The sequence below is a fragment of the Hemicordylus capensis genome, chromosome 4 (assembly GCF_027244095.1).
Source record: "Hemicordylus capensis ecotype Gifberg chromosome 4, rHemCap1.1.pri, whole genome shotgun sequence".
In the NCBI taxonomy this organism is placed as follows: Eukaryota; Metazoa; Chordata; class Lepidosauria; order Squamata; family Cordylidae; genus Hemicordylus; species Hemicordylus capensis.
The window spans coordinates 125,445,817-125,472,175 of NC_069660.1; the positions used below are offsets into that span (position 1 = coordinate 125,445,817).

The following is a 26,359-nucleotide window of genomic DNA, read 5'->3' on the forward strand; positions in this document are numbered from 1 at the left end:
TTTCCTCACAAGCGCCCGCCGCCGCCGCCAAGCCAGGCCACTGACTGGCTGCCAGGCGCCAGCAAAGCAATGGGGGGCGCGGGCAGCGCGGAAGGGACCGCTCGTGGGGGAGGGGCGCCGGCACGCTCCCTTGACTGCTGCAGTGCTGCTGCACTGAGCAGGAAACATTTGTATTAACAAAAACAAAAATTTTTTTAAAAAATTAAATTTTTTTTTTGTCATGGCGGCGCCCCCCTATGTGACCAGAAAAGATGGCGCCCGGGGCACGTGCCCCCCCTGCCCCCCCTATAGTTACGCCTCTGCCTGTGGATAGAAAAATAGGCGAAATTCACCTAGGCACGGTTTTAAGTGGCCAGACATGACTTACGATGTCATTTCCTGTGAGGTCTTCTCGGTTGGCCCTCCTTAATGTTCTGGGCCCTGGTGTAGTGCGTGGTGCCTGGGCCCATAGGAGGGCCTTCTCTGTGGCTACCCTTCTTCTTTGGAACACCCTTCCCCCCAGATTCGTTCAGCCCTCTCCTTAGTGGCTTTTAAGGCCCTTCTTAAGACCTAACTTTTTCGCTAGGCTTTCTGCCATTTACATTCCCCCTTGCCAATTATTGCTCTTGCTCTTGTTATTGTTCACCGCTTAGAGTCTTTGGAGGAGGTGGTATACAATATTTTTTTAATAAAATAAACAAATAAATAAATAAATAAATAAAATTAATTTCCGGCTGCCAGTTTACAGCAGGAAGCCATTTTTGTGGTGCTTAAAATAAATAAATAAATAAATAAATGGGGGCAAATTGCCCAAATTTGACCATGTTTGGGGGGCATTTCTGGAGGGCTGGAGACCTAGAGAATAGGGTATTGTGGTTTTCTCCTCTTATTTCCACCCCTTGGTTTTTTGCCCCCCCTTTTTGCTAGGAACGTAAGCCCTAGATTCTCATAGGGGTAAGGTTTAGTCTATAGGTGAGACTGGAACCCCCATGACTGAAAGCCATCTGTACACTGCTCTGAGCTCCATGGAGGAAGAGTGGGATATAAATAAAATAAATATGACATTCTTGCATTGGGTTGGGTGGTACAGATACATAAAGTACATTAGAGATGGCTAACAATTTGATCCTCGAAACACTTGTGTTTTAGGTAGTGTCAGCTGAATAGATGCTTCATTTTGCCATTGGCAAAAATTCCTGATCAACAGATACCGATAAACAACATCTGCTAACTGGGCAAAGAGGCACCTTTTCAACATGGTGATTCTCTTTATTTAGCAGAGGGAGAGTAACAGGCCCTATCCACTCATAGCACAGTACCTCCAGTGATTGTTGCTGGTGTCTATCTTATGTTTCTTTTTAGATTGTGAGCCTTTTGTGGACAGGGCTCCTTTGTTTGTTAGTTTATTATTTCGCTATGTGAACCGCTTTGGAAACTTTTGTTGAAAAGCAGTATATAAATATTTGTTGTTGTTGTACTATCAGTACTGGCCCATTAGTTGTTTAGAAACTGTCCAACATGAGTGAGAGTTGGAAAATCTGAAGAAGATAATTTTCATAATTTTCACAGATCTTGCACGTTGATCTTGACAGTCAAGTGCTTTCAGCCCTTCTCAGGACAGGGAATAATCTGTGTTGAGATTTTTATGACAACATAATGGTTTTGACTGGGTTCAACAAATGAGCTCTGTGGGCATCTATTTTTCTTCAGGTAATGTGACATGAAATGTCAAGCTGTCCTTGTAAAGCCGAGCCTGAGAATACATGGATCTATTTTCCCCAACTTCCATTCATGTGAGGCTGGTCATTTGATCTTTCAGTAATTTGGATCCTGTACCAACAAACTTGGCAGGTTTGACATCACTGCAAAATCTGCAGATGCTTCTTTAATGCGTGGGAAGCAGGGTCAGAACATCCTTTCACTTAGGCCCATTAACTTAATTGACTGAAGGTTTGCCAGACAGAATAAGCGATTGCCTGAGGATTTTAGCAGGAGCAACACAACATTTGATGTGTTGTCAAATCCCATTGTGATGGTGTATAATGCAAAGTTTCAATACCAAAGTGAACACACCCTGAAAAAGTGCCGTCATATTTTTAGTTAGGAATTATTTCTGCTCATGATCTCACTTTAAACTTCAAAACAGAGTGACCAAACAACATATGCCTGTTTATTTGACCTTTGAAATGCCTAACACCCATTAATAAAAGTCAATTCTGACAAGAACCTATCTGATAGGTTCTTTAGCTTTTACAATTTTCAGATTTTAGCTTTTAAAATAACTTTTAATTTGGACCTAATAATGAGTGTGGTTTTAAGCTGACTTTTGTTTGTTAATTTTATTACTTTTATTGTTCTCTTGTATCTATTTTATTGTTGTGAGCTGCACTGGAGGGGCGAGGTATAAATATTTTAAATAAATAAATAATAAATAAATTCTTCTCCCACTGATACGGTTCAAAACACACATGTAAACCTAAGAAAAGATGGAACTTAATCTGTGAATGTTAAATACTTCTATTTATTAATGAAATAAAGATTGTAACTTGGCCTATATAGGATATGTAGGGCTAGTTCACAAGTACATGTTCATTATGTGTGAATAGGCCATCACAAATTTGACACCACAGATAGAACAGCCATATCCTCTCCTGCACAGTGCTTTTCAGTGGGGCAGGTTAAAATATTCAAATGTAGTAGAGAAAGGGCTGTGTCTGCATATTCAAGTGTAGAGAAAGCTGCATGCATGAAATAGGACCTGGTATTCTTCATCTTAGCTTCCTTTGTTTTGCAATAAATTTCCATAAATTTAAGATTTGAGCCTTTCCAAGAGCATGTTACCTTCAAATGTTGATGTTTTAGTTTTTCTTCTTCTACTCTAAGGCGTTTCTGAGTGATTTCTTCTTGCAGTTTCCTCTTGTCCTGAAATTATTATGAAGATGAGAGGGGTTTTTTTCTTCCTATCCACAGAATGCTTTCAAAAATAGGCTTGATAAAATAATATACTTTGTTCCTATATCATTAAAACCAATAGGAGAGGGTTTTTTTTTTTTAAATGGGTTTTCCCCCCCTATTGGCTGCAGTGGATACAAAATTAAGACGTGACAACAAATTCTGTGCAGAAACAAAGGAAATCTGTCATGTTCCTACTTATATTTACTTGTAGTCAGTGAAAGTACCTTCCATGACTTGTTGAGGACACAACAGCCAGTGCTCCAGGGGCTGGATAAACACAGTACTGGCTAGCATATGACTCTGTTCAATGTGGATTGCTTAAAGTCAGCTGGAGGTCATGTGGATACAATACAACCCAGAAGCAATGTGAATTAGTTGGAACTCATTTATTTTCAGCTGGGTGCTTTCCAGATTAGACCCTGCAATGGGGTCATGTCATATCTCGGAAGTGTGCTTCCACACTTCCTGTGTTGTGACACCGCAGGCCCTACGCGGATAGCAGGGTGCCGTTCACATTGCCAATGCCTTGTTTCAAATTTAATCGCTGCGCTATAGAGCTAAAGTAAATGTAAAGTGTGCCATTGAGTTGATTTCAACTCCTTGTGCTCACAGAGCCCTTTGGTTTTCTTTGGTAGAATACAGGAGGGGTTTACCATTGCAATCTCCCACACAGTATGAAATGACGCCTTTCAGCATCTTCTTATATCACTGCTGCCTGATATAGGTGTACCAGCGGGGATTCGAACTGGCAACCTTCTGCTTGTTAGTCAAGCATTTCCCCGCTGCGCCACTTAAGAGCTAGGATGTCATATATCCGGTGTAAATTTCCGCGAGACTGCCCCTCCTGCTGTTTACTTTTTTAATGTGATTTGCCTGAACAGAGGCATTTTGCTGCTGTTGAACAGCTAGCCTGGAAAGCGCCCTGGCTGAGGAACAGCCCCAGTAGTGCTGTGTGTTGACTGTGCCTGGGTCACATAGGATTATGCATTCACAGGCTGCATCTTCTGTTTATGTGCCATAGGTAAAGGTACTAGTTCAGGCCTGTTCAACCTAGGCCCCCCAGCTGCTTTTGAACTACAACTCCCATAATCTCCAGCCACAGTGGCCAATAGCCAGGGATTATGGGAATTGCAGGCCAACATCTGCAGCAGGGCTGAAATTGAGGAGCCCTGTACTAGTTGCACTGAGCAGAAGTCTTTGTAATCTCCTTTAGCCTTAGGAATCAATGTATAAAGGATTGAGTGGTGCTGATTTAAGCCTCTGGCAGTATAAAGTATCTGTATTTGCCAAGGTTCCAGGCAATCAGGAGCACCTCTAACTGCCATTGGCTGAGTTCCCTTGATCCTAAGGATTGTAGAAGGCCATTGGCTATGATGTTCTGATCCTAAGAGTCTCTGGCTGACATTGGCTAAATTTCTCTGACTGACTGTACAGAAAGCAGGCAGAAGGTCTCAGCCTAGGAAAGGATAGATGAAGCAGGATGCTCAGAAGGAAGGCTGTAAGTGGGAGTAGCCCTAAGAGAACTGAAGTAAGAAGGAGAGGACCCAAAGGAGGAGTTTGATTGTGGAAGGAAAACCCGAAAAAGAAGGGGTACAAAGGAGAAGTGCACAAGGCCAGAAGAGGTGTACACATATTGATCTGGAAAAAAATGAGCCAAACCTTTGGTTGGAGGCCTCTAATTTTCTTTGAATGTGTAAGGATCTCTCTCATTAACTGGAATAAATGTATCTGCCTTTACTCTTGCAATGTACTGTATCTCCAGCTATGTTTAAGGCCTAGTGCAAATAATCACCCTCCCTGTGGTGGCATTTCACTCTCCAAGTGTTGCTCATAGCAAACAATTTGTTTTATCACACCTAAAAGTTTGCATCTGGTTCAATGTGGGTTATGTGGTAGAGTGGAAAGGTTCAGCCTTTGCTTGTGGCAAATATTAGACAATGCGCTCAGTATGCAGAGGGAGCAGTTCCCATGGGCAGGAAAAAAAACCAATGCAACTTCTGTGGATAGGCTCAGCATGTGCCTTGGTTGTAACTTTGTAATGAAATAGTTTTATAAAACAAACCTATAGAAGAGGAAATGGAAGTTTGTACAAAGACATTCAATAGTTCAAAGTAGTATAAATCACAGTTCAGACCCATTGACTTGCAGGTCTTCATTTTATGTCATTATCATTAGCATGTACAAACATGATTAGGAAAGGATTTTTATCATAAAATAGTGATCGATTGTCCAATTATCCATGCTATGATGAGAAACAAAATCAATCACAGGAAAACTGCCAAATTTAAAGCTCATTAGTATTACCTACTGAGAAGTTAAATAAAACAAAGTCATGTTTTGCCAGGCGTAACAATAAGAACATATGTCTACAATTTAAAAAAAGTAAGTCTTTGGCTTGAAATATAATCTTATTCCTTTTGAAGAAAAGAGATTTTGCTGTTTGAGTTGCTGCAAAAAGCCCTTTCCTGCTTTCAGCTGCTGCTAACAGAAACAGACAACTTATCTAGAATAAATTAACAAAATAGAAGGAATGTCTCTGGGCATATCTACATTGCAAACATATAGCAGTTTTATAACACTTTAATGTCCTATTCAGAAATTATGCTGATATGTGTTCAGGTATCTGTACACATGTACATGTTTTTGTCTAAATCAGTGTTTCTCAACCTTTTCAGGGTCAAGTACTGGTAAATTCTTCGTGCGCAGTTTCAAGGACCGCTACATTTTTTGTGCGCTGTTTCCTGGACCAGCAGTTAGTAAAGGGGTTTCAAGTTTAAATCTATCTATCTATCTGACTTCTATACCACCCAAAACTTGCATCTCTGGGCAGTTTACAACTAAAATAATATTATGAGCATTAAAATCATTACAATTGGAATCATTTAAAAGCAAACATTAAACATTAAAACTATAAATCAGGGGTTCTCAGCCTTGGGTCCCCAGATATTGGTAGGCTTCAACTCCCATAATTCCCAACCACGATGGCATTTGGCCATTATGGCTGGGGATTATGGGTTTGAGTCCACCAACATCTGGGCACCCAAGGTTGAGAACCCCTGCAAAAGCCTGGGTGAACAAATAAGTCTTCAGTTAATAAATAAAGTAAAATTTAACAAAGTATTTTGCTTACATACTCATTTAAAAAAAAACACACACAAGATATTAAATTAATGTGAAACTGGATATAATCCCACCAACTAGCCGGCAGCCCTTCAGAAAAGGAGAAGCGTCCCACCGCCACCGCGGGCTTCTCCCAGGCAAGATCTTCCTCTTTTCCTACGAAAGCTAAAGCTAGAAGGGCGCACACACGCACCCTCGCTCTTCCGAGACCCACCAGCGCCCACGAACATCTGAGACCCGCCAGCAGCCACTCCAGTCCATGGGGCGACTCTACAGTCTGGAGATCAAGGCACAGCGGTCTCTCCCTCCTGTTCAGAAGTAGCCCTCCAACTTTTTATCTGTTCTCATACTTGTGGGCAAAGTAAGCCAACTGGCACCAACATTTGCACATCTCTACAAAACCAAGGGTAAACTTCCTGGAAACATGCACACACCTCCACTTTGGAGAAAGTAGTTCCCACGCCCCCCCCCCAACTCCACACATTTATTTGGAAGTAAACACCCACTGATTTCAGAAGTCACTTCCAAGGAAAAAGGAGCAGGACTGCTACCTCACCCTAAGAACCTGACCCCCTCAAACTTTCAGCTCATCCTTTTTCTGGCCTCAAGCACAAGCTTCGGTCCATTGCAATGCACTTCTCCAACTCGTCCCACCTATGGTAGAGGAATAAAGAAGTCTGCAACCACTCCTGCCTTTCCCCAAAAGAATGACCAGCCAAAACCCATTCTGCGCTGAGGGGAGGGAGGAAGGGACACTGGCCAGAGACCAAAGAGGAAGGGGAAACGAGGGAGCTGCACAAAGAGCGTGCGTTTCCCGCCTCCTTCCTAGCACCGACCAATCGGGGCTCTCCTTGAGCCTGTGTTTGGGGGTGGGACAAAAAGCCCGTCCCCCAGCACAAGGCTGTGGCTGTACCAAGTCTGCAAACACTCCTGCCTTTACTGCCTCTCTTTCTCTGTAACTTGCCCTTCCGTGTAGGTATTAAAAGGGTGGGAAAAGGAGAAGTCAGAGGCATGCAAATGATAATAAGAAAATTGAAGGAGACAAAAAGAAAGACAGTAGTCAAGAAACAAGACAAAGTGCGGGGCCCTAGGTTAATCCGGCACTGCCTCCTCCATTGTTGGGGGGGCGGATTTACCTCCCAGCCATGGACCACCATTCAAGTCTCCGTGCGTGGACCCGCAGCGGTCCCTGGACCACTGGTTGAGGAACAGTGGTCTAAATGACTTACATGTGTTCACTTTAAAAATGAATCTGGGTACAGGTGCCCTCAAATGCAGGATACAGATAGTATGTGTACTACTGTATGCACATTGAACATAGTGTTTGGATAACTGTACATGCGTGCAGATCTGCCCATGTGTATACTGTACATAGTTTGGATGTGTGTTGAAGATAACTTATAAATAGGGCTTGCCTAACCTTAATAACTGGGCAACGAAGCACCTTTCACAGTGGTGGTTCTCTTATATTTAAAGGGAGGGCATGGGAGGAAGTGTCCCTATTCAACCCAGCATAGCGATTCCTCTGTGCCTTTTTTCTGGTGACTTCCTTGGATCTCTTTTTAGATTGTGAGCTCATTTGGAACAGGGAGTCACCTTCCCATTATTATATTTGCTATGTAAACTGCTTTGAGGACTCTTTTCTCTTTGGAAAAGTGATATAAACTATGAATAATAACTGTAATAGATCCTTCCAATAATATTTATTACACAGCAAGAATATTGCCTTTCAGTATAACATGGCTTCTGACAAAGAATCCTGGGAATTGTAGTTTAGTGCAGATAATTTTATATAAGAGATCCCTACGTTAGAATCCCCGCTGGTATGTCTCCCAGACTATGGGAAACACTTCTATCGGGCAACAGCGATATAGGAAGATGCTGAAAGGCATCATCTCATACTGTGCGGGAGATGGCAATGGTAAACTCCTCCTGTATTCTACCAAAGACAACCACAGGGCTCTGTGGTCACCAGGAGTCAACACCAACTCAACAGCACACTTTACCTTTACCTTTAGTATCCCTTCCAAAGCTACAATTCCCAGGCTTCCATGAAAGAGGAAATATTTATTTCTGTAGTGTACATCCCCCCTCTGAGAATAAATCTCAGAGTTTTGCAAGACAGTCTTTTAGTTCTTTTCTTTTCTATGCGTATAAGGTGATCCAGATTTAGGAAAATAATAAGTGAAGGATTTCATGGGGTGTACAGAACTAATGGCTTAGATAAGCAAGATATTGTTTTTATTTTACTTTTACCAAATTCAGCTGTCCCAGTTATTTTATTTACTAAGAATTAGAAAAACAAATCCAAACTGATTTAAAGAATAATAAGTCACTACAAATGGTTCTGTTTTCTTTACATGATTGCTAGCATCACACTGAGAAATAACAAAGGGCCAGTTAATTGAGGTAAGTCTGGTAGGAGATAATTTCAATTACAAAGAATGTAGCAAGTGGGCTGGATTCTATTCCCATTAAAATCTTAAATATCTTGAAGAATCCTCATTGCAGTCGAGACTCAAATATTTGTGGTATGCATCCCAGAATGCAAATATAAACTACATTTGGGAAATGAATAAACTGTCAATCTAAATAACTCATATCCCTATAATGTTTGTGTGTCTTCTGCCTCTGCTTCTTTGGTTCAATGGGTCAAACAGCTGACACTTTTGAGAGAAGAATGTTTATTGCTAATGTTCCTCAGAGTTCTATTTTTAAAGCTGATTTGCTAAGGTACCACTGTAGCAGCTTTTGGCGGTTCAGTTTTCAAGAACATCCTGCCACCAATCTCTGAACTTCACACCTTTCTTCTTAATGCTACTACTATATAAATGGCCTAGAAATAACCCGGTAATTACTTGAATAGGTTGTCAGAGTGAGTTTCTACATTAAAAGCAATTAAGAGCAAACTTTATAGATGAAACAAGAAGTGATCCCCTCCACCCACCCACTGCTGTTGGATGAGCTCATGTTCCTCCAGCCTTCACTCATGATATGACATGCACACTTTCCTCCAAATTTACAGCTGATTTCCTTTCCACTTTTCTCCCCCACTCCACATACTTAAGGAGAACTGTTCTTTTTATAATGTTTATTTGACTAAAGATTTGTCCATTAACTTTAAAAAGAAGCAAGAAAACCCAAGTTTTGGTTTTTAAACAAACTTGAAAAACTGCTCCCATAGCGGGGAGAGCAGGAGGAAGAGGATGTGACTTCATAATTGCTGCCAAGACAAGGCAAACCCTGCTGTGAACAACCCCTTCAGCTTCAAACAAGAAAGGGTTTGGCCTGAGCCCAGTGCTTAAGAGAAGTGTGCGTTTCTGACCAAAACTAGTTGAGCACTGTTCCACAGTGAGCTCACCATTCATATGATGCATATCTGAGAGTACCATATTATGTATATCCGGAAGGGATTAATAGTGGAGGGTTACACTGATTATATTAGATAGAGGCAGGTAGACACCAGCCTTTGTGCCAGGCAAGGACCTTCTTTAGGGATGGAAGAGGGAGAACTGCATGAGAGGATTCTCATGCAGCTCTCTAAAGGGCTGGAGTGGCTCCCATTAGTGTTAAGTGCAACACTACCAGGATTCCTTGTAGTCCCGACAGGCATATCTAGTGTGTATTGATGGCCAGTGGAGCACAGTTTGATTGTTGCTTTCTCAGCAGTAGCACAAATGTTCCATTTTGCCATGCTTGCTAGAGCAATTGCCCCTTGCCCTTAGGATCAAGCTACCTACAGTATTTGCAACCAACGCACAATGATTCAAAGATAGGTTCCACACTGAAACTAGTGGACCTACTAGTGATGCTTCAGGGAAATGAGAATAAGATAATCTACATCTTATTTAAAGTCATTGGGAAAGCCATGCATGGACTATAATGAATATGGTTTGTACACACAGGAAATTCAGGAACATGGAAACAAAAAAGTATTTGTCCTTTTCATCAACAATGATGCAAGAAGCAAAAATAATTCATAAATGGCCTTGTCCAGGAATGCAGGAATTACTTTGTGAAAGGAAAAGAATTGGCCCTTTAACAAGGACATAGTTATTATTCAGCTTTAATTTATCTGCATGGAAAAGGCTTTTAAAAAACGCTTTTCATTCTGTGCTAATCACATACACTTTTCAGGTATATTTCTTTATTTCATTTGTTCTGCTTCACTCCAAGTTAATATGTTCTCTTCCAGCAAGAATATTATGCAGGATGTTTCCTTTGTTGGAAATACCTTGAACACATCAAGCAACCTGTACTCATTCAGATGACAAGTCTATCTAGCCCAGTATTTTATTTATTTATTTTAAAAATGTGTATGCTGCTATTTGCCTTATGGCCTCAAAGTGACTAGCATTTAACTAAAAGCCACAGCTGCTGCTGACATCCAGACTAAGTTACTCAATGGTCAAGCCAGGAGATACTCAAAAGGACTAATTAATTTCAGCTGGATTACTCAGGAGTAATTTAGTCTGGATGTCAATTACTATATATTTTTTAAAAGGCATATTAAAATATATAACAAACTGCAACTTCCAAGGCTGACAGACCATTTTGGCCCCAAACAAGACAAATATGTCTTCAAAAGACACCAAAGGAGATGGTGCAGTAATGAAACTTCTCATGGAAGTAATCCCAGAGTATGGCTGCCACCAGAGAAAGGCCGGACCCACATGCCTGTTAACTGAACTTCAGTGGGCAGTGACACATGGATCAGAGTCTCCCAATCAAAATTGCCTAATGCCAAAATCATTTAGGGCTTGGAAGATAACCAGCACCTTAATCTGCACCCAGAAAGAGATGAAAAGTTAATGCAGAACATACTGAGGCTATTCCCACCACCAGGAGAACTGGGCTATGGGAGCCTAGCCCAGTTTTTCCTGGTCGTGTGGTGCAACAGGAGCTGCGCAGCTCCCAGCAGCAAACCTCCCTAAGTGCCCCTCCCCTTTAACAAGGTTAGCGGAGCGCACCTCTGCTAACCTCAGGTTTTTTTATTGTGAGTCGCCATGGTATGGTTCCATGCCACAGCAACTCACGAGGAGACACCTGAACGGGAGGCTTCAACAAGCCTCCCAGCATGGAGGTCTCCCCAGAAAGCCCTGCACATCCTTTGACTTCTGGGGTCCGGGTGGCCCCTGATCCCCGCTGCCCATACCAGCTCAGTGACGGAGCTGGTAATTGTGTGGGTGGCCGATCTGGCTGCCCAGGGCTCGCTGATGGATCATCTGTGGGGAGAGCAGTTCAAGCCAGCTCTCCCCACAGAAGTCTTGCAGGCTCTCCATACTGCTCGTGTGGAGAGCCTCATAGTATTATTGGAAGCCAGTGAAAAATCATACAGCAGGGATTCTCAATCTTGGAACCCTGGATATTGTTAGACTCCATCTTCCATAATCCACAGCCACAATGGCTGAAGGTTGAAGGCCATTGTGGATGGGGATGATGGGAGTTGTAGTTCAACATCTGGGGATCCAAGTTTGAAAACCCTGGCCATACAATATTATCGACTCTTGACTTGTATTGGCTCTTCAAGGTCTTGGTCATTACCTGCCACCTGATTGAAAAACAACAACAACTGGAAATACTAGGGATTGAATCTGGGATCCTCTCCATGCAAAGCATGTGCTCTGCCACTGAGCTATGTTCCTTCTCTCTCCATTTTTTTCTGTACACACATGCATTATTAAGTTCTAATATTAAGAAATTAATTGAATTACATTTTATATGAACTTGCATTTCTTATTACTGAAAACCTATACAGAAAGAAATCATTCAGTTAGCCAGTGGCTAACTGGCACACATGAAATAATGGCCTCCAAAACACCAATTAGGGGTCTAAGTAACACAGTATTTGCTCAGCAACTGTTATAGTAAAGAACCAGCCAAAATCAACAAGCCAGACTCTCATTTCCATAACACAGAAATCAAGACATTTGGACAGGTTTCTTTAAAAACAGGTTTCTCAGCTCTTTCTAGGGTGCTTTAAGATCTTTGGCCCACCTGGGTGCTTTCCAGATTGTGAGCCTTACACTGCAAAAAGCAGTGTAAACTGTAACGTTCTGTGGTGCCAAATTCAAACTGCAGTAGAAATCCATTGTAAGGGGGCACGCCTCCTACAATGGGCAAATTCAGCTTTCTTTCTTTCTTTCTTTTTGGCAACACAGATGCAACATAATGGGGCTCTGACAGAGCAATAAAACCTGAAAGAAGGCACTGGAAATATGAACGGCACCTTCCTTACAATGCAGGGGCTGCGATGCCAAAACACAGGCAATACAGAACCACACTTAAGGGACCTGTTGCGATACTGTGATAGTGTGCAATCTGGAAAGCACCCAGACTAGCTCACACTTCAAATGCTGCTTTTATTAGGAGCCTGCCTCTCAGGACACCTGTGTGATTACTCCTTTCTTGCTTCTTTCAAATCCGCCCCCACCCCACTTTACCATGATGGCTTGGGCAGAACCATTTTGCTTCCTTACTGTACTGTAACCAAGCCTAAGTACATGTAATTGAAATAAATCCATCCCCCCCCTTCCCTGTTGTCCCACTGTGCTAAAGTTTAGGCAGTAACCCCCTTGGGGTAGGTGCCTGGTTTTTTGTACTTTGTAAAGCACCATGTACATTGACAGTGCTATGCGCATAATAAATAATTAGATTGCAATTGTACTGTTACTGTAGGTCCAAAATACACATTATGAGGAAATACTACCTTTGAACCCATGTTTCTCCTCTGCTTTGCCATAGGCATTAAAAAAAATGCCAAACAAACTTTTTGCTTCTGGCAACCTTGCAAATAGTTATTTGCCTGTAAACATTTTAAGAGTCTGCCTGACCACACATACTTATGTGAGTAGTCTGTTGCACAATGAGGGCCTGAAACAAAAAAAGAAAAAAAGAAGAAGGCCCAGCTCTCATCCAGTTAATAAAAGTTTTCTTGTCTCTCACCTTTAGATTCACATTCACTGCAAGCTACAGGAAGTTTTTCACACAGGGCTTTTAAAGCCCTTTAACTCGGGTCTCCTACAGAATGGAGAGGGTGCGTTCACATATCAGGCAAATTTACAGAAGTCCCTGTGAGTTATCGGGGAGCAGTTCACATACAATTCAGGTTTTTCACTGCACATTAGAATATAGCCCAATTTATATCTGGGGTACAAAAATCCACTATTTGCATCGGTTTTTTGGGGACAACTTCAAGTTCACAGTAAAGCCTCCTGGTAAACTTGCAGTAAAGCCTGCTGTGTGTAAAAGTCCCAGGTAATATTTACAAGCCTGACTATTGAGTCTAGTACTCCATCAGTTCATTACTAAGAAGTCTTGCGGCTCATGGGTGGACAGATTGGAGCAAAGGTTAGCAAAGAGACTGAAAGCAGTTACTCCATAACATTCAGATTTCCTCGCTTTTTGTCCCTTAGCTAAGTTAAGTCTAGGTTGCATTGTAATCAATAGAAATATGTGTGGAATAAATACGTGGAAAAAGATCTTTCAGGTTTTTCTGAAGTGCGTTCTGTCTAGCCTTCAAAGCATTCTCTTGGATTAAGATTATCATTGCATCACACTGCCAACAGCCAATCATAGCTTTGTCTTTAGTGAACAGCTAGCACCCTCTCGAATTGGTCTACTGGCCCACTCACAGCCAAACTTTGTCATGCCACGACAGCATGAGGGTTACATCAGAGCAGTAGAGAGTTGGAGGTTAATACTTTTTGTTGTTACACTTTCTCCTTCTCCATTCCCTCCCACCCCACTCTCCGACCTCTTTTAAGGTAGGCCTTCTTTACTGCCTGCCATACATTATATTCTTTATGAATAAGACATCCTGACCACAGTGTGAGCCAATTTGAAATCCACCTATTATTCTCTCATGCTTTGAACATTTGGTGTTACTGTTCACATGGGCTATCCATCAATATACCATAGGCAGAAAATTTAGTTCAGTGGTTACTTCTCCCCTTCCCGTCAAGCTGTAGAATTGCTTCGTTTCAGCTCTTTCCTCGCTTTTTGACCTGGTGTCCTTCAAATGCAGGCAGGCATGCTTTTACTAAGCCACTCAGTCTTAATGACAGCATTGTGTATGTCTGATATAAAGCATAGCGGCACTCCTACATCAGCTGCAGTCAGTGCTTGGAACCTAACTGTCAAATCATCTGCACACTGGAAAGGCAATTCATACACACAATTATTCTGAACCTGCAAAGTTTGTAGCCGACAAAACCAAACAAAATAAATAACAGAAACAAAGGATTTCAGGCAGTACACAGGGATATGTTTCTACATAGCTATCTCTAAGCAGCATGGATCATCCTCCCCACCTCCCAGCAGCTATGATACTTTAAAAAATAAATTACTATAGGCACTTACTGTTATGGCCTGCAATCTTTCCTTCAGCAGTTCAGCTTCTTCCATTCTAAAAATCAAACAAACACACAGGTTGTGAAAGCTACAAAGAGATACCACATAGGCAAACAGGCTCCTGTGTGGAGGAGGAGGGTTATGAGCAGACGCTTCAGAAGGGTTATGATCTAATTCCACAGAGGAAAGGAGGGAGAATTCCCGACTCTGGAGCGCCTCTGAACAGATGAACAAGTCAGCTCAGACAGACATATGTAATGAGGGTGTGCTGGGGAGGCAAGACGTCCAGAATGCTGGCATGAGTTGACTGACAAGTTTGAACGGTGGAGCCCAAGCCCTTTTCCTTCTGCAGCTGCCAATTCTTTGTTGTAATAGGCACACTTGCATGCCATAGATTAACTATTAACTGCCCAAATCATTTTTTATTTCTCCCCACTCCCGTTAGGAAAACACAAATCATATTTGCCCACATTTATTTAATGTGCCATTACAAGATTTCTTTAAGAAGTGTGTGTGGGGTGTGTGTGTGTGTGTGGTGGTGGGGAGACCCCACTGACACCTTTAACTCATGCTCATCCTTTAATGTCCTTCAATGGTAATTAAACAGTGTTAATCATAATATTAAGCATTAAAAAAGAAAATAGGCAAGAAGTCTGGGTTTGGGGAAAGGTGGTGTGCGTGTGTATGAGAGAGAGAGAGAGAGAGACTGTTATAAAATAAAAGAATATCTGGGTTGGGGAGAATTGCGGAACTACGGTTGTCAAAAACAGGTTGGTCTGATGTTTTTGTTCATCTTTTACAGCTTTTGAAATGTTCTGGATTGGAGAGATCTCCTAGTTTGAAATTATACATAAGTATCTGTATGCAGTCCATATACTATGGGAAGTGTCCATTTGATGTCTTGTACTATACATTATAGGCATGCCACCATCCACCATTTGGAGTGGAAGACATGTTTTTTTACTGGGCATTGTGTTTTAACATATTTTGGTTTGCCTTCACAACGATACTGTGATAGGGTATCATTCCCATTTTGCAGATAGGGGAACTGAAATGGAACCAAGGGAATCGGCTCAAGCACTGCACTGAGTTCATGGCTGAGCTAGTAGGGTTGCCAGATCTCTTTAAAGATGTCAGTGTGCTTGGAGAAATACGGAGAGGGAGGCATGACCATGGCTGATTACTGGCAACAGAAGCGGGGTGGGGGGCATGTCCTTATAGAGAGAGAAACTTGCTGGCAAACATGGCAGTTGGCACTGTACATCCATGGCTGGCTCCACAGACATATATGGTTATGGGGCACCAGTGTCTGTGATCTTTGCCAAGGCAGCCAGATGCTATCTATTGCCCTATGCCTTGTCTTCCTTAAAGATAAACAGTTCTCAATCCATAAAGGCAACCCAAAGGACTGTTTACTTTTATAAGTCTAGCAATGGTACAAGTTAGGCATTTGAAAGCTGATGCATATGAACTACAAAGTTGCCTTATACCAAGTCAGACCATTGGTCCATCTAGGTCAGTATTGTCAACAATGTCTGGCAGTGGCTTCCCCAAATTTCAGATGGAAGTCTTTCCCAACCCCTTGTGGAGATGCTCGGCAGGGACTGAACCTGGGACCTTTTGCCAACAAATCAGTCCCTCTACCATTGAGCTACAGCCTGCTCCTTTAGAATTTACTTGCTGTCCTCTGACTTTGACCATAGACCTGTCTTTTCTAAGTGAGTTTCACTTAGAGAGGCGATTCTCACGAGCAGCAGGAACCGGGCTAACGGAGCCCAGACCGGTTCCTGCTGCTCGTGGGCAGCAATAGAAGCCGCACAGCTCCTGGTGGTGGCTTGGCAGCAAGCCCGCTTACAAAGTCTGCTGCTTAACCCAGGTTTCAGGCGCAAGAGCTCCCGAAAACCGGGTTAAAAGATCATGTGTCCCCACAGTGTCGTGTCGCTGCAAGCCTCCTTGCATTGGGGGGCTCCCCACAAGGCAGCTTGTGGAACTTATGGGGGCTGGGAGGCCCCCAGTCCCTGCCACCCCAACTGGTTCCATGATGGAGCTGGCAATCATCTGTGCAGCTAATCTGGCTGCCCAGGGAGTGCTGCATGATCGTCTGCGGGGAGAGCTGGTCAAACCCACTCTCCTCGCAGACCCCGTTTTGTAGTCATGTGCACCGGACTGCGGAGCTGTGGTTCGGTGCTGGGGTGGGGGGTTCCATTAAGGGCGGGGGGGGGCTTTACTTACCCCTCCCGCCCTTTCCCGCATTGGCGCCGTAAATATTGTAAGAAATCCGGGCGGCAGGATCCCTCGCCGCGTGCGCAGAAGGCTCCCTGCACTTTGCACTCGGCAAGGCAGGGAGCGGGCGGGCGGACGGACGTCTCGCTGCCGCCCGCCCGAGCGCAGTTTCTCCACCGGAATCTCCGGTCCGGGCGAGATTTAAAGGGGCTTCAGCGGCAGCAGGGGGCTTCGAGGGGGCGGCAGGGAAGCACCCTGCCGCCCCCCGATGTTTAAAATTCAGAGGAGCAGAGCCATAATTGGTAATAGAAGCGGGCGGCGAGGGATCCTGCCGCCCGGATTTCTTACAATATTTACGGCGCCAACGCGGGAAAGGGCGGGAGGGGTAAGTAAAGCCCCCCCCGCCCTTAATGGAACCCCCCACCCTAACCCTCCCGAACCAAAACCACCCCTTCTCCAGACCGGTTCGGAGGCCAGTAGAATGGCCTCCGAACTGATCCGTGCACACCCCTACCGTTTTGGCCCTACACACGGAATGTAGAGTTTCATACTCATATCAGGAGTATGCAAACTGGAAATTATCTTATGCTGTTTCTGCCCTTCTTGGGTGCTCCATGAAAACCGGATGTAGGGAGCATAATCAACACATAATTTTCAGATTGATAACAGTATTATATAGAGAAAATTGTTGGCTTCAGGCATTTTATTTTATTGTTAAATTTAACATATTTACAAATTTTTAAATTTAACAGTTTACAATAAAAACAGTACAAATTAAAATAGAATTAAAACAACCTACAACAACTTGAAACAACAATTTTCAACAACTGTTGAAACTATCAAAAACTGTAAATCTCATTAAGAGCCTGGCTGAACAAATGTTTCTTAACTGCCTTGCCTTTTAAAAAGTTGTCAGAGATGGGGAGGTTCTTATTTCCATAGGGAGTGCATTCCAAAGCCTCAGGGCAGCAACGATCTATCTTAAAAGATCTACACTGGCTGCTGATAAGTTTCCGGGCAAAGTACAAGGTTTTGGTTATAACATATAAAGCCCTAAACAATTTGGGCCCTGAGTATTTAAGATAATGTCTTCTTTGCTATGAACCCCACTGCCCATTGAGATCATCTGGAGAGGTTTGTCTGAAGTTGCCACTGGCTCGTCTGGTGGCTGCTCAGGGACGGGCCTTCTCCATTGCTGCCCCGAGGCTTTGGAACATGCTTCCTGCTGAAATAAGAGCCTCTCCATCTCTTACAGCTTTTAAAAAGGCAGTCAAGACGCATTTGTTCACCCATGCTTTTAATTAGATATTGTTTTAATTGTGTTTTAATAGTTTTAATGTTTTAAATGTTAATTGTTGAAATGTGTTAATCTTTTTATTGGTTGTTTTTATTGTCTTGTAAACTTCCCAGAGAACTTTTGAGTGGTATTAAAATGTGTTGAATAAAATAAAATAAATAAATAATGAAGACCCATCCCTGAATAGCCCCAATAGTCAATAGTAGTGAGTTTTTCTGTCTAATGTTGGCTTTTCATACTCTGAAAGCAAGAATGAACTTTTGTCCTCAGCTTTACAATAAAGCTGAAAATGGTTTTATGTTGTGAAGAAACTGAGCAAGTTTTGTATCTTTCCAGTTAAAAGGGCAAATATTTTTAAAAATATAGACAAAACTTACAAAACAGGTCGAACGGCCAAACATAATATCTGCATCTTGAAAGGAGACTGACAACTCTCACATGAAAGTGTCATATTAACTTGGAATTGTTTCATATTTCAGCATCAGAGTCTTTGCACATTTCCATGCAGTCATGTTTGTAAAATGTTTAATGAGTCTAGAGGCAATTTCACCTTTTAAAATAAGGTATAGATATTTCTGTGCCTTTAGCATTTGCACTACAAACCGAAATGAACAGGTGACTTTTTCACAGCATCCCCATGCCAGCAAAGGGTTCACCTGTGGATTTTTTTTTGCGGGGGGGGGGGGGGGGGGCTTGCTAAAGGCTCAAAACTCTATCACCAAGGCACTGCAAATGATTCTACAAAAAGCACTGCACTTTGAGGCCTGTACTGTGATGATAATGGTGAGATGGCACAGACTAATGACCACCAAGCTAAGGACTAGGTTATTTCCTGTCTTCACAGAGCTACATAGAGCTAAAAAAGTTGTTTTTATTTTAGACCTGAATTATTTTAGAGAGTTGATTCCAAAAGAGATCTTTACAGTATTTGTCAATTGCTCAAAATACTTGTTTAAAATGGAAGTGGAAATATTTGGTCACTATTTCCATTTTAGAATACTATTTCTTTAACACAGAACCCCCCCTCCCCACAACGGGTTTTACTTATTAGCGTAAATTAAAATCCTGTTTCAAAGTCACTCAAAAAGAATTTCCTAATAATTAGCCACACTTGTCTTCTCTGTAACTTGATGCCAAGGCTTTTTGGCCTATCCATCGGTGGCCATACTGAACAGCTGGTGTTTTATCTTCCCAAGGGACTTTTTAGGTATTTGAAGACTCCTGAGTTATCCCCCACTCAAGCTTTTCTGACTGATACTAAACTAAGTAGCAGAATAACTTGAGATTCAACTAGACACTTAAACAACAACCTGTTTTCAAAAAACATAAACTTGAGAAATTGATATCCTTGTCTCTGTAAAAGAGGAATGGGTGGATTCTTTATAGGTGCTTCTAGTTACTACACATTATGAAGTTTCTGGACTGATTCCACATGAGGAGTGTGTGACCTCTTGTCCTCCATTTTGTGTCTAGGGTGAGTTCTTAGTGACTTCTGACTGAGAGAGAGGATGGAAGAAGATCTATTTTGCTACCTTGATCTCCCGCTTCTCCTCCTCCTGAGGGACTTCACTGGATCTTTTCCCTTGATGGGGAGTCCAGGTGTTGGACCTCTCCCTTCTCTCTTTGAATAGCTGCCCACAGTGATAACACTTGTGCACCTGTCTGGCCAGCATTCTGACTTCCAGGTGGAGGTCTTTTGAGACCTCTGTGAGCAGCTCTCTTGGTGGCACTGCCCCAGTCATTTTGCTCTCCTGGCAGTGGCACTTGTCCCCGTGTCCCTTCCTACTCCTGTTCTATAATCCCACCAATCACCTCTCAAAACCCTATTTTCCCTGTCATTGGCAGGTATTTCAGTGGCTGTCAAACTCAACATATGAAATAGGTCACTGATGTGGCCAGGGCCCCTGATATGGGCTGGGGGTGTGGCATGTAGTATGGTGGTCAGTACTTTCCCCCTATGCCATTTTCACACCAAAATCCCCCCAAAGCAATTATTGGTCTCTAAAGTGGCAACAAATATAAAATAAAACAATAACTATATTGTTAATAAGACAATTATTTAATAATACTTACACCCTGCTTTTCGTTATAATTAAGCAAGTGGCTTACACATATTAGCATAACTGTAATGTATAGGTCTGGTACATGTGGGACCTCAAAACATGAATTGGCCTAAACCCCATGTTGTATAGTTTATCCCTTGCAAATATATTGCACTGCAGAATTGGAAATGGAGATTGTCATATTGCCAGTCTTTTCCACTTATCTGGAGTATACTGTATGATTCCTCTCTGTTCACATTAGACATGGAACATACACTGATGATCAGACCACCCCGGGTGACGTCCCATACCCTCCAGTAGCTTGGTCATCTATATTGTCACTGCTGAATGATAAGGAGAATTTTGCCTACCATTTCTGTGTTACACTGTATGGTAAAATAGCCATTTGCATGCACACATGGCCAATTTGTCATGTGATGATTGTAGTCCATTTCCAGGTAGTATTTTTACTCCAATGTTTTCCTGTACTATTTCATGCATGAGCAGCCCCATGTGATGCTTATATTTATTTCATCAGATGGAAAGCTTCATAATTGATACAGTCAATTCAAGATGTCACAAATAGATGGAGGAACACTTGGAAGAAATTGCCACGATATGACACTGACAAGATAGAAGTCCTGTGATTAATTTACCCCATCAAAATAGTGAGTGTGAGAATAATATCTATGTGGTTAGGGCAAATGGTTCCATATGACTGAAGTAGCCTGTACACTTTGCAGTGAGATGCATATCTTTAAGCAAGGTCCACTGTATTAAGACCACTTTATTTTAAAGCTAGCTTGGGAAGATAAGTTTGTGCCGTTGAGTCGGTGTTGACTCCTAGCGATCACATTCCATGTGATTTTCTTGGTAGAATACAGAAGTGGCTTACCAGTGCCTCCTCCCACGCAGTAGGAAATGATGCCTCTCAGCATCTCCCTATATTGCTGCTGCCCAATGTAGGTGACTACAAATGAATTTACTAGGCACAGACTGGGAAGCACACCAGCAGGGATTTGAACTAACAGCCCCTTGCACTCTAGGCGAGCTGCTTCCCCGCTGTACCACCGTAGCTTGGAAAAGGGGAAAGAAAATGTGCAGCTCTCAGTTGTATTAAGGCCACATATTTTAAAGCTGAGTTAGCAGCATTTACACTCAGAACGGTTTGCATAGGACTGCAGACTAAGATTAATGCCATTGTTTCACAAATTATTACTGTTGCAAATATTCCTTAAATATTCTCATCTAAATATAAATCCTACTCCGAACTGGATTTGCATAGCAAGAGGAGAAATGGGCCAGCTGTCATTTGGTCTGCCCTGAAGCTTGCTTTGTCCATGATGGTGCTGTAACCAAGATATCAGATCCTGATTGCTCAGAAACTTCCAACAGCCATGCTTTGTGAGAGGTTCCTGGAGGAGAGTTTGTGAGATTGATAATGAAAAGAGTTTCCTTTACAGCTGTTTTACCAAGCCTGTTGCCAATAAAGTACAATATTCTTAAAGTCTTTTTTAGCCTACAGTTTCTATGGCAGATTGTAAGCAAAGATTTCTCTTGACCCCGAGGACATTGACTTATGAATACAACGTTTGTAGTCATTTGATCTGGCATGCTGATTGCATTCTTTTTAGTCCACCCTCCTCACACATTTTATAAATTCATTTCCATTTCATAATGGATTTTACTGTAGGAGTCTGCTTTTATACTGCCTTACCCGAGCAAATATTGGAACAACTGTATTAGAAAGTGGGTGGTCATTTGGAGAACTAGATAATTTTTATTTTTTGTAAAATAATACTAATAATACTAATACATGATAGATAGATAGATAGATAGATAGATAGATAATTTATTTAAGGCTGATGGCCAAAACAAATAATAATAATTAGTAATGTGGGTCTTTTGTGGCAATATTAGCATCTGGAAATAAGGGTTGATTTTGCGGCTTAAGAGTTTTGCTTCTAAAGCCAAATTTAAAGGCATATATAGACTACTCTGAGTGCATAAGAACTGCACCAGCTGCCTCTTCACCTGCATCTTTTAATATCTCCTGAAACTGTTTTTCCTCAACATTTTTTATTTGTTTTGCTTTTTAGCTGCTTTGTTGTATTTTAAAATTTTCATTCCCAATCATTGATTGATTTTTAACTGTTCTTAATGATATTTGTGAACGGCCCTGAGCGGGCTAGAAATCGAACAAACAAATAAATAATAAATAAATAAACATTCTGATTGCTGTGACACAAGTAAAGGGCGGGGCGGGGGGTAACTTTCAAGCATCAAAGTGGCTTGATAATTTTCTGATTTTTCCCTGATTTACAAAGGGGAACTGGATTATTATAGAGCCATTTTAAGGAAAGCAGTGTGGTAGCTGGTGGGCGGGAGGGGGGCGGAAACTTACAACCCCTCTACTAGCTGTAAGTGTGATGAAAGGGGCCAGGAGGTGTGCAGGCAAATGAGAGGTGCTGGACATTCATGGGGGCACTGACAGAGGGATTGAACCCTGTGATGTTTCCAATAATAACATTGAGGGTATGACTAGGCCGAGAACAGAATCAGAATTAGTGTTGAAAACAAGAAGATTTCCCCCTGAAAATAACAAGCAGAGGGAGTCACATATTAGCATGGTGGAAAAAGATATTTTATCACTTTGCTCTAAGAAAATGGCCAGTTTGCCAATACATTTAATTATTAAAGCCTGTGCTGCAGCCCCTCAAAAGGTTATGATTCCCAAGAGCCCCCTCACCTTCCCCTGGGCTTCTAGAGGAAGCAGCTCTGACTCCTGCTTTCTGTCTTTCAAAACTGGAAAGAAGTCACACTGCCATTGCTTTCCTGCCATGGGGAACAAAGGTAAGACAGAAAATGCTATCTATGGTCACATCTCACCTGACCTCACAGTACGTAAAGGGTTGGGGGAAATGTGCATTCAGGTTGGGGTTGAGCTTGCAGAAGGGTTTTGGGAGCCTCAGTAGCTCAGCTTTCAATTGAGTCCCTGCTAACTGAGCAAAGAGGCACCTTTTAAAAGTGGTGATTCTCTTTATTTAGCAGGGGGAGAACACAGTATCCTTCCAGTGGCTGTTGCTAGTGTCTATCTTATGTTTTTTGTGTAGATTGTGAGCCTTTTGGGGACAGGGAGCCATTTTATTTATTTATTTCTAGATGTGTAAACCACTTTGGGAACTTTTGTTGAAAAGCGGTATATAAATATTCGTCGTATTCTTAAGTCCACATTCTTCAAACACTCAGAATTCTTTTGTGAACTCAAACTCATCAACTTTTGGCAGCATCTCTTCTTTGTTTGTTTGTTCAGTTTCATTTTAGCAGTAGCAGCGGTGCGAATAGTTAAAGGCAGAAGTTCCTTTCTAGCTTGGATTAAAATCTAAGCCAGAGAAGAACATTTAGGGTTCTAATAATGCTTGTCTTGCACTGAGGTGGGCATATGAGTCCGTATATTCACTTTCTGAGCTGTACTTGGATAACATTCAGCAGCAAGTTTAGTTCATGGTGTTAAATGTTAGGGAGAACCATGTTTTAAAATAGCTGTTGCTTCCAAATAATCTTTGTTTGGATTGCCACTGCTAGTCCTTCCACTGACCCAGAAATCACAAGCCTGTCATACTGTACCATATCCATAGCAGGCCATCTGGAAGCCATATGCTCAAGTGTCTTACACTGTCACCGCCCTGTATCATTTTTATTCCTTTTAAAAAGCTTTCCCATCTTTCCTTACTGCTTTGCCACGACCAAACTCTTACTCGCGCTGTTGGGGACAATGCCACCCATACAAGAGGTTAAAAGGTTACACTTTGGATTCACAGGCAAGAAAGCGGGTTCCAAATAAAGATTTCACTGCTAGGTCCCTTCTTACAGATATTTGGAACCACTAACTTAAGACATTTACTTCCCTAACTAGATAAGGTGACACATTCAATGCGCAGGCAGGGTGAGAAGACACAAGACATCAGATGTTGGGATTTAAATGAAAAACAGCGATACTGATTACATAAATCTGCAGCAAGGATAGTGGTTAGACAACAGTCCCCTAATGTGTGGCTGTTGGACTTTATGAGCTGTGAAGTGATGAGACACCGCCCTCCTCCAGGGCCTCAAATTGGGTGGCCACACCTGGGCAGAGAGCTTTGGAGCAGCTGTCTGTTTTGCTCTGGTTCTTTATTTATTATTTATTATTTTTACATTTTATATCCCGCTCTTCCTCCAAGGAGCCCAGAGCGGTGTACTACATACTTAAGTTTCTCCTCACAACAACCCTGTGAAGTAGGTTAGGCTGAGAGATACGTGACTGGCCCAGAGTAACCCAGCTAGTATCATGGCTGAATGGGGATTTGAACTCGGGTCTCCCCAGTCCTAGTCCAGCACTCTAACCACTACACCACGCTGACTCTTCACAGTCCACACATTTTAATATGTGTTGAGGGAAGCCTGTCAGTATTGCCCCCCATCCTGGGCTGAGCAGACCCAATTCAGTGAGGCAGATAGGCCTCAGGTGTGGGTCATTCCCCCCCCCCCCGCTACTCTTAAGCTGAAGAGCCATAGAAAAGGACATTTGGGCGAGTGACTTGGTTGCAAATACAACACGTCTATGTGCCTGGCCTTTATAATTAGGATTTTCTTTATGAAAATGAAATTCTTTACTAGATCGACTATTGTAGATAACCAGGCATGGAACAATCAGAACTGAAATGTGATACTAGATACCAATATATGTCCTTGGGCAAGAGAGAAGACTATTGTCGCTATATTTTGCATAATGGGAACATTTATGAAGCATAAACAAGGCCTTTTCTATGGAATGGGAAACTAATTTCCTTTGGTAAGGGAAAAGCAATTTGCCTAGATGTCAATGGTTGGCTTTTCAGTTAGTAAAAACTGGCAACGTTCCCTGGGGGAGTAAGTGTTAGCTCTACTTGCCTGAAGTTGGGTAATAGTTGAGAAGTTGAGCCAGCGTGGTGTAGTGGTTAGAGTGCTGGACTAGAACCGGGGAGACCCGAGTTCAAATCCCCATTCAGCCATGAAACTAGCTGGGTGACTCTGGGCCAGTCACTTCTCTCTCAGCCTAACCTACAGGGTTGTTGTGAAAGAGAAACTCAAGTATGTAGTACACTGCTCTGGGCTCCTTGGAGGAAGAGCGGGATATAAATGTAATAATAATAATAATAATAATAATATCTAAATAGCTTACAGTGGCAGAATTTCTGACACATACATTCTGATAAAATGGAATTGTTAATGACTCATCACATTACATCTGTTTCAAGTGATGAAACACTTTTCGTAAAGTTTTCTATATGGTTGTATGAGTGTGGAGAAGACTGGGCAGAGATTTAATGGAGCAATAAAAACAATTCATGTACCTCAACTTTCACTGTGGCATATCTGTAAGGTAAAGTGTGCCATTGTCGGTGTAGACTACGGGCGCCCACAGAGCCCTGTGGTTGTCTTTGGCAGAATACAGAAGGGGTTTACCATTCCCATCTCCCGCGCAGTATGAGATGATGCCTTTCAGCATCTTCCTGTATCGCTGCTGCTCGATATAAGTGTTTCCTATAGTCTGGGAAACATACCAACAGGGATTCGAAACGGCAACCTCTGGCTTGCTAGTCAAGTCATTTTCCCGCTGCGCCATTAGGTGGCTACTATGGCATATCTGTACTACTACTTAATAGGGCTATTCACACAGTTATCAAAATGAAGGGAGGAGAAATGCAGCCCAGGTTTGCAAGCTTGTGAAAACCCTGGCAAATCCCTCCAAACCAGCTCGCTCAAATGTGGGTAGCCTGGATCCTGTACTATATTTGTCCTACTTCTTTACTGAAGCAGGACAAAAATATTAAACATCCTACCTCGTGTTGATCATGTGAGTGCATTTGCCAATTCTAGGAGTTCCTGGAAGCGAGCAGCCATGTTTGTAATAGAGCACTGTGGCTACCAGGTTTTGCATCTGTGAATGTGCTGCTCTGTACAGCATACGCTATGGTCCTTTGCTAGCAATGCCTTCAATAGGCCTGGTTCCGCCACCTGCCCCTTTGTGGCCAATCAGGGATGGCTGATGATGTAATGAGGGCTGTCAGTCTCCTGTCAGCCCATGATAGGAAAGCTTTACCAATCCTTGGAAGACTCCCCGCCCCCCAGCTCCCATTTGCAGCAATGGAGACTGAAACTGCTGTGATTGTGTGTGTGTTGTATTTGCAGGCCCAAACAGAGGGTCTACTGCAGGCCTGCACAACATATGGCCCACGAGCCGCATGTGGCCTGCGGGGCCTTTTTTCTTGGTCCACGGGGCCATTTCCCCTTCCTCCCCCTGCTGTGAACCTCCGTGTTTTTTAAAAAAATATTATTTCAATTCCAGCCGCCGCGTGGCTGAGGAGAA

The 26,359-nt window shown here is 42.5% G+C and overlaps 1 protein-coding gene across 4 annotated transcripts in view; it reads right to left on the reverse strand.

Moving 5' to 3' along the window:
* The window catches only part of PALMD (palmdelphin), a 95,407-nt gene that overhangs the window by 27,325 nt on the left and 41,723 nt on the right, over window positions 1-26,359 (reverse strand). For 2 of the 4 annotated variants that reach the window (XM_053248078.1, XM_053248079.1), the window contains 2 exons: window positions 14,416-14,461; window positions 2,821-2,901 (listed from right to left, as the gene is read on the reverse strand). In XM_053248078.1, coding sequence (XP_053104053.1) covers window positions 2,821-2,901; window positions 14,416-14,460 — 126 coding nt within the window. In that variant the 5' untranslated portion in view covers window position 14,461. Of the gene's footprint in view, window positions 1-2,820; window positions 2,902-14,415; window positions 14,462-19,458; window positions 19,659-25,832; window positions 25,968-26,359 lie in introns of those variants that run through there. The other 2 variants (XM_053248077.1, XM_053248081.1) reach the window with 2 other exon arrangements.